The following is a 9,193-nucleotide window of genomic DNA, read 5'->3' on the forward strand; positions in this document are numbered from 1 at the left end:
TGGTGAACTGCCATCCAGTATAATGGACCTGGGGAAATTGGGGCCTTGGGGTCCCTGTTTAAAGCCATCGTCTGTAAGTGAGCCATATCACAGGCCAGCCGTAAGTGTCAGTATTCTGCTTTGGGACGAGGCCGTTTCTCCAACAGACCAGAGGAAGCCGCACCCAGCTGTCCACCATGAGGCAGTGAGGACCCAGTGTGGGGGCTGCAGAGCAGTTAAATGAGCCAGAGTCCGGAGCTGGCAACCAACCCCTGGCGTTCTACCCGTGACAGTCTCCAGCTGAACAAGGAGCCACGCTGCTCCCTGGGGCACAAGCCTGAGAGGCTGGGACCACCAGGGGTGGGGGACCAGAGGGATCTGATGTCCTGCTCCCCTGGGATGCCCAGTGGGTGGACGAGGTCCAGGTCCCACCCGACGCTCAACCATTCTAAACCCTGCAGTCATTCCGTGCCTTCCCAAGGGGCCTGCAGATGTGCAACAGTGGTGGTGGGGTCAATCCAGAAACCACCCCAGAACTGGCTAAGTGGGATGGCTGGCACGAGTCCCAGAGCTGTCTCAGCTGTGCAGTGAGCCATCACCTCCTAAACTCTACAATGCACTCATAAAGGGAAAATGTGAAATCTCAGGACTCCCAACACTTCCCTCTCCTAGCCAAAGGGAAAGCTGAGCTTAAAGCCTGAGTCATGCAACACCCTCTCTCTCTCTCTCATTCCCTCTCCTTTTTTTTTTTTTTTTTTTTTTTTCCAGACAGGGTCTTGATCTGTCACCTGGGCTCAAGTGCAGTGGCGCGAACATGGCGTCTCAATGCTGCAGCCTGGACTTCCTGGGCTCAGGCAATCCTCCCTCCTCAACATCCCAAAGTGCTGGGATTACAGGTGTGAGCTACCGCCCCCGGCCTGGAAGAAGCATCAATACAAGCAACAACAAGATGCATCTCAGATCATCTGGCCGAGTGAAAGAAACTAGACAAAACCGCAAGTGTATATTACATAATTCCATTCATATAATATGTTAGAAAATCTAAACTAATCTACAGTGACAGAAAACAGCCATTGGTCGCCTGGGATGGAGAGGGCAGGGATTATAGAGGGGGAAGAGAGAACTTTTGGGGTGGTGGGTATATCATTTTCTAAATTATGGCGATAGTTTCATGGGTGTGTATGTATATATACATGGCAAAATTTATCAGAATCTATATGGTAATTATAAGTAGTTAATTGTAAGTAAATTAAACCTTTTTGGATTTTTTGAGACAGAGTTTCGCTCTGCCGCCCAGGCTGGAGTGCAGTGACACAATGTTGGCTCACTGCAACCTCCATCTCCCGAGTTCAAGCGATTCTCCTGCCTCAGCCTCCCCAGTACCTGGGGCTACAGGTGCCTGCCACCCCACCCGGCTGATTTTTGTATTTTTAGTAGAGACTGGGTTTCGTCATGTTGACCAGGCTGGTCTTGAATTCCTGACCTCAAGCAATCTTCCTGCCTTGGCCTCCTGAAGTGCTGGGTTTACAGGTGTGAGCCACCATACCCAGCCTCAGTAAATTAAACCTTAATAAAACTTTTTTTTTATGCCAATATAATCATGCCTGTAATCCCAGTGCTTTGGGAGGCCAAGGCAGAATGATTGCTTGAGGTCAGGAGTTTGAGACCAGCCTGGGCAATAGAGCTAGACCTTATCTTTACCAAAAAAAAAATGCCGATGTGTCAAAAAAAATATTTTTCATCACTGGCTCCAATTTTTTTTTTTTTTTTTGGTCCCAAAAGTCCATCAATGAACTGGCTCAAGCTTTTATATCTTCCTTTGCCATATACACTGCATGAGGTGGGCAATGGGGGAATGGAATAATTCAGGTCAGTAAGGATCATCAAGGCTCAGCATCAATTGTACAATATATGCTTGCATTGCTGAAACTGTGCAGTGGCCAGAACTTCTGAAACTTCTCCAGGGAGGCCTCCTGGTCCCCGTAATTGTTCCTCATCAAACGTCATTGGAAGGTTCCCCTTTGTCCCCAGTCCTGGTTACTTTTTATTGCACAAATTTCAGTTTGCCTACATCCTTTTTCAGAGCCTGTGTCTAGAAGTAGAACCAGAACTCTTAGGGTGGCCTGACAGGCACACAGAGGAAGGGATCACCCCACCTCTGCCTTTTTCCAAGCCCCAGACCTCAGTGACAGCAGCTCAAGATCCCAAGTTCTCAAGATGCTATTTTCAGCCCGCTTTTAATTCATATTCTCCTTCCGGTTGTGTAAAGCCTTTCTTATTATTGCTGTAGGAGCGGCTGAGAGAAACAGAGCTCTCGAACACCAAATGGGGAAGGAAAGGGTTTAGTATTATTGTCATTATTAATATTATTAATAAGCCGGGTGCGGTGGCTCAAGCCTGTAATCCCAGCACTTTGGGAGGCCAAGGCAGGTGGATCATGAGGTCAAGAGATCGAGACCATCCTGGTCAACATGGTGAAACCCCGTCTCTACTAAAAATACAAAAAATCAGCTGGGCATGGTGGTGCGAGCCTGTAATCCCAGCTACTCAGGAGGCTGAGGCAGGAGAATTGCCTGAACCCAGGAGGCGGAGGTTGCGGTGAGCCGAGATCGCGTCATTGCACTCCAGCCTGGGCAACAAGAGCGAAACTCCGTCTCAAAAAATATATATATATATTATTAATATTATCGCTGGGAGCTGAGCGATGGCTCCAAATTACCCAGCTTGTTTAACAAAGGAAGGTTCTACCTTTATATAGACTTATACTTTAGATGCTACATGTGGAAGAGTGTTAGGTTTACAGCCTTAGAAATCACATATGAAAGGGTTTCGGTTTACAGCTTCAGGGTTCACATGTTAAAAGCTTCCTGGGTTTGATCTTGTTTTAAGTAAAAACATTGTGTTCTGGAGAGTTTCCCCAAGACCAAGCCTGCCACCTACAGGAGGGTGAAACAGGAGGCGCCAGTCAGTCAGCAAATGCAGAAAACTCTCTGCAGAGAGCTGCGTGGGCTGACTGGCCATGCCATCCTAGACTGATGTACACCAGGTCTCCTCTTCAAAAACCATCTTGAAACTCTTGCCGGAAATCCAGTGTGAAATGCATCTGGGATGGTGGCTCTTGATACAACAGTCCCCAGGGGTCTCCATGACATGAGAGCCCTTGGCTTCTGGAGAAGAGACAAGGAAGGGAAGTAGTAGGTCACATTCCAGAGGCATCAGGGCTAAGAATTTTGCATCGACAGCCTGGGTGTGGTGGCTCACGCCTGTAATCCCAGCACTTTGGGAGACTGAGGCCGGGCAGATCACCTGAGATCGGGAGTTCAAGATCAGACTGACTAACATGGTGCAACCCGTCTCTACTAAAAGAAATACAAAATTAGCCGGGCATGGTGGTGCGTGCCTGTAATCTCAGCTACTTGGGAGGCTGAGGCAGGAGAATCACTAGAACCTGGGAGGGGGAGGTTGCAGTGAGCCAAGATCGTGCCATTGCACTCCAGCCTGGGCAACAAAAGCAAAAACTCTGTCTCAAAAATAAATAATAAATAAAAGGCCAGGCGCAGTGGCTCATGCCTGTAATCCTAGCACTTTGGGAGTCCAAGGTGGGTGGATCATGAGGTCAGGAGTTCGAGACCAGCCTGGGCAACACAGCGAATGCTCGTCTCTACTAAAATACAAAAAATTAGCTGTGTGTGGTGGTGGACGTCTGTAATCCCAGCTACTGGGTGACAAAGTGAGACTCTGTCTCCAAAAAAAAAAAAAAAAAAAAAAGAACTTTGCATTGAACATTTTCTGTGGCCCCACTGCGTGTTAGGTGCTAGGGCTGTGGATACAGACACAGGTATAAATCAGACATGGCTTCTTCCCTTCGTAAGCTCACAATTACTGGCACAAATATGCAATGACAGTATAATATAGGAAGTGTTACAACAGCTAGCATGTCACAGACAGCATATGTAAACTCAGGGAAGATGGGGAGTGGGAGGAAGTCTGAAAAGATTCCTGGAGATTTGTTGCCTAATTTTAAGTTACCTAACTTCTCTGTGTCTCCATTGCTTCATCTGTAAAATGGGGTAATTACAGAACCAGCCTCATAAGAGTTGTGAACATGTAATGAGTATGTAAAAAGCACACAACAGGCCAGGTGTAGTGGCTCACGTCTGTAATTCCAGCACTTTGGGAGGCCAAGGCAGGCAGATCACGAGGTCAGGAGATCAAGACCATGCTGGCCAACATGGTGAAACCCCGTCTCCACTGAAAACACAAAAAATTAGCTAGGCATGGTGGCATGTGCCTGTAATCCCAGCTACTCAGGAGACTGAGGCAGGAGAATCACTTGAACCTGGGAGGTGGAGGCTGCAGTGAGCCAAGATTGCACTACTGCACTCCAGCCTGGCGACAAAGCAAGACTCCATCTCAAAAAAAGAAAAGAAAAGAAAGAGGCAGCTAGCTAGGTGTGGTAGCACACACCTGTGGTTCCAACTACTTGGGAGGCTGAGGCAGGAGGATTCCTTGAGCCCAGGAGGTCAAAGCTGCAGTGAGCTATGATTGTGCTGTTGAAGCGGGACACACAAGCCCCCAAATTGAGCCTCCTTCCTTCAGAGTCAGCAAGAGCTTCTAATCTATGGGGTTACACAGATTTTGACTTAGCAGTTACAGCTGAGTCAAACCAAAGCCTACAGCTGTGGGCAAGAAATGGCGCTGATAACACTAGGGTGGGTGTATGGAGAAGAAGCCAAACACCTCTACCATGTGAGCGGAAGGGGTACTGGGCAGGGTCGCTAGAGAAAAATGAAAAGGTAGTAAGTACCCTTAGAAGGTCCAACCGAGGCTGGGCGAGGTGGCTCACGTCTGCAATCCCAGAACTTTGAGAGGCCAAGGCAGGTTTATTATCTGAGGTTAGGAGTTCAAGACCAGCCTGACCAACATGGTAAATCCCATATCTACTAAAAATACAAAAATTAGCCGGGCGTGGTGATGCATGCCTGTAGTCCCAGCTTCTCGGGAGGCATGAGAATAGCTTGAACCCAGGTGGCAGAGGTTGCAGTGAGCAGAGATTGTGCCACTGCACTCCAGCCTGGGCGACAGAGTGAGACTCTCTCTCAAAAGAAAAAGGAGGTCTAACTGAAAGAAATAAAATGTGTTGCAGAGTTAAGGAGAACAAAGAACAGATGGTGGGGGGATTCAGGGACTTGAACATTGTTAAACAATGAACATTGAGCAGGGAGCCACTAGCACCCCTAGTCTGAAAAGGAAAAGAAGGAAATGACGGTTTCAGAGTTCAGGGGCGTTAACGTTGTGGAAGAAGGGCTGGCTGATAGGATCCATTGCTGGAGAGGAAGTCAAACACTGCCTAAACTGCAGGAGGGGTGGGTGGGAAGGGGAGGGTCAAGAATAGACCTGTTGCTCTTTGGGAGGCCGAGGAGAGCAGATCACCTGAGGTTGGGAGTTTGAGACCAGCCTGGCCAACATGGCGAGGCTAAAAATAAATAATAATAATAACAACAACCTGGTGTGATGGTGGGTGCCTATAATCCCAGTTACTCAGAAGACTGAGGCAAGAGAATCGCTTGAACCCGGGAGGCAGAGGTTGCAGTGAGCTGAGACTGCGCCATTGCACTCCAGCCTGGGCAACAAGAGCAAAATTCCGTCTCAAAAAAAAAAAAAATGGACGTGTTATCCACCACATCAGCACAGAGAGTGAAGCAACCGGTAACTTTTCAGTAGTCTATGTGGCCTCAAGTCAAATGTATATAGAGTTGGTGGGCGACATATTTGAAGAAAACAGTGACAAGATCAGAAGGCTGGGACCCAGCAACCTTGTATTCAAATCCTAGTTTTACCACTTTCCACTGGTGACCTCGGGCAAGTTACCTACCCTTTACTAAAATATCTGTAATTGGGGAAGTGATATTCCAGCTGTCCACCTTAAACAGCTGTTCTGCAGCAAAAACACTTTTCAAACTGTAGAGTGCTGAAACAGATCTCGATTATGAGTGTTCCATTACAACCCTAACTTTTAAGTCCCTTCCAGAGAATCCTTCCCCCGTTCCCTGCCCCTTTTCTTCAATCTGAAGATGAAGCTGCTCCTGGCTGTAGCGGAGGCCAATTCTGAGCCACACAGGTTTTTTTTTGTTTGTTTTTTGAGAGGGAGTCTTGCTCTGTGGCCAGGCTGGAATGCAGTGGCGCGATCTCAGCTCACTGCAACCTCCGCCTCCCAGGTTCAAGCGATTCTCCTGCCTCAGCCTCCTCAGTAGCTAAGATTACAGGTGCGAGCCCCCACACCCAGCTAATTTCTGTATTTTTAGTAGAGACGGGGTTTCGCCATGTTGGCCAGGATGGTATTGATCTCCTCGTGATCTAAGAGCTGAGCTCTAATTTTGTCTTTGCCATGAAACTGAATTACCTAGGGACCTCCCTAGACCTGTTTTGTCTCTGGTGTAATAGGGATGAACACAGATGGGGGAATCGTGGTATGAAAGGGCTCTGTGAGCCGTAAGGCATAAAAATCATGAGGTATTGTTACAGGATCAACAGGTGCCTAGACCCGCCCTGCAGAGTAACTGACCAGTTACACTGGGGCAGCAGGGTTATCAGCAGAAAAAGGTTTAATGATGGCAGGGTGCCTAGGAAGAGATGCTAGGAGATCATCAAATCCATCTTCCCGAGGAGTTGCGGGCTGGGATTTTAAAGGGCATCGTGGAGGGTCGGGGTCTGGAAAATTGGGGTCATTGACTGGTCAGGGTAAGGGGGGATGAAATCCTCAGGCTATGGAAACTGCAGTCCCCATTGAGTCTGGTTCTGTGAGCTCCTTCTGACCAGCTGATGTCAGTGATTATGCTGGTATGCGGGACCTGAAAACATATCTCAAAGGGAAAACGTTTCACAATGTTCAAGTTATCTGTGGAGTTAAGGTGACCTAGTGAGGAACGCTGAGTGTGCTTCAAGCTTAGTTCATTTTCCTTTCTCCCCCTCCTGTCGTCCCTAATTTCATAAAGTTTATGGGAGCAGTTTCTGTACCGGCGCGGGGAGGATGGAAGCAAAGACGGTGCTGGAACATTCCTGCACGGAAGTGGCCCCGACCCTCTTCCCGGCCTCCCTGGCGCCGGGGCGGGCCAATCGGCGCGACCGGATTGGGCAGCTCGGTGTGGGGCGGGGCCTCGGGGAGGCGTGGCTTCCGGCTGGCTCCTCCGCTGTTGCCAAGGGAAACAGCCGCGAGGAGGCGGAAGGAGCCGAGGACCCACAGCCGGCGTCGAGGCGGCGCGCGGGAACGACTGCGGCCATGGCGGCCTCGGGGCCCGGGTATCGCAGCTGGTGCTTGTGTCCCGAGGTGCCATCCGCCACCTTCTTCACTGCGCTGCTCTCGCTGCTGGTGTCCGGGCCTCGCCTGTTCCTGCTGCAGCCGCCCCTGGCGCCCTCGGGCCTCACGCTGAAGTCCGAGGCCCTGCGCAACTGGCAAGGTGAGCAGGGGCGGGCCCTTGTCCTCCGACTTCGCTGGTCCCTGGGCTCCAGCCTCCAGGACTCGCCCCTTCAGCCCTCACCGCCAGCCTCCTCCTGTCTCGTCATCTCGCCTGCCATCCGGAGGGCCTACCTCCAGCACCGTCTCTTGCCCTCCATGTTCCACACCTTTGTCTGCAGAGCCCATCTTCGTCATCAATTTAATTCCTTCCCTGCCCGAATTTGTTCCCTTCCCTGTTGCCACCAAACGGGTTAAGGCACCAAATCCCTTCGCTAGCAAACCCACGCTTGCTCTCCAAGGATAAAGATTTTTCTTCCTCCCGCTCCCATTTCACATACACACACCTAACGTCTGTTTTAGGCCTAAGCCTCACTGAAAAACATTTTTCTCACCCTCATCACGACCATTGGACTTTATCTACAAACCCCTGTAAGCCCTATAAACGTCCTGCTCTCTTGAGGTTTGGAATTTCTTCTGCTTTTTCATTTGTACCTTAATCTTGACTGCCATTCCCAGCTCATGCGGGTACCAGGGTGTCTTCTGCCTTTGGAGAGAGGTGTTTTGTTTTTCTCTAGGGGAGAGAAATTTTTGCAGACCAATTAAGTATGAACATCCATTGCTAAAAGACATTCCTAGTCTCCGTGTCTTCCTCATTTTCTCGAGAGGAACGCAGGAAATTTGTATATCTCCTGCTGTTTTGCAAAGCACACACACTCATATTTATTAATCTCATTTAACCCTCTCAAGGAACCCATGATATGGGACCTATTATTGGCCCGTTATCTGGATGAGATGGAGGCTTCATGCGGAGAATCTCAGAGCTGTTGCGTCATACAATTGAGATAGGAATCTAGATTTTTCTTTTTATTGTGTGATGTTTTGGACCTAGAGCCTTGGGGTAGATAATTTCCAAATCACGCAGAGTTGCTTTTAGAATCTTTTCATGTTTATACTTGAAATTTCAGGTTTGGGGGCTGGGCATGGTGGCTCACGCTGTAATCCCAGCACTTTGGGAGGCCGAGGCGGGCGGATCACCTGAGGTAGGAGTTCAGGACCAGCCTTGCCAACATGGAGAAACCTTGTCTCTACTAAAAATACCAAATTACCCAGGCGTGGTGGCACATGCCTGTAATCCCAGCTACTGGGGAGGCTGAGGCAGGAGAATCACTTGAACCCGGGAGGCAGACGTTGTAGTGAGCCGAGATCGTGCCACTACACTCCACCCGGGGTGACAGAGTAAGACACCATCCCCCCCACCCGCCGGCAAAAAAAAGACTTCAGACACTTGGAGAAAAAGACTAGGTTTGCCTTAGGGAAAAATCAAGAGTCCCCTAAAGATTTGTACACTTGATAATAATAAAAGAACAGGCCAGCTGTGGTGGCTCACACCTGTAATCCCAGTGCTTTGGGGAGATCACTTCAGGCCAGGAGTTCGAGACCAGCTTGGGAAACACAGCAAGACCCTGTCAAAAATTTAAAAATTAGCCAGGCATGGCAGCGCACACCTGCAGGAGGCTGAGGTGGGAGGAGGGCTTGAGCCCAGGAGTTTGAGACTGCAGCGAGCTATGATCATGCCACTGAACTCCAGCCAAGAAAGACCCTATATCAAAAATAAATAAAAATAAAAATAAATAAGTTTTTAAAATATGTCAGGCATGGTGGCTCACACCTGTGATCCCAGCACTTTGGGAGGCTAAGCGGGGCAGATCATTTGAGCCTAGGAGTTCAAGACCAGCCTGGGCAACATGGCGAAACCCC

The 9,193-nt window shown here is 49.3% G+C and overlaps 1 protein-coding gene across 2 annotated transcripts in view; it reads left to right on the forward strand.

Moving 5' to 3' along the window:
• Positions 1-7,171: 7,171 nt before the first annotated feature.
• Positions 7,172-9,193, forward strand: part of LOC116534562 (NADPH--cytochrome P450 reductase) — a 104,109-nt gene continuing 102,087 nt past the window's right edge. Inside the window, exon 1 of one of the 2 annotated variants that reach the window (XM_032255005.1) lies at positions 7,172-7,436. In XM_032255005.1, coding sequence (XP_032110896.1) covers positions 7,259-7,436 — 178 coding nt within the window. In that variant the 5' untranslated portion in view covers positions 7,172-7,258. The remainder of the gene's footprint in view (positions 7,437-9,193) is intronic. The other variant, XM_032254999.1, reaches the window with a different exon arrangement.

Source organism: Sapajus apella, unplaced genomic scaffold (assembly GCF_009761245.1).
Source record: "Sapajus apella isolate SASKATOON/1434 unplaced genomic scaffold, GSC_monkey_1.0 scaffold88, whole genome shotgun sequence".
NCBI classification, from domain to species: Eukaryota; Metazoa; Chordata; class Mammalia; order Primates; family Cebidae; genus Sapajus; species Sapajus apella.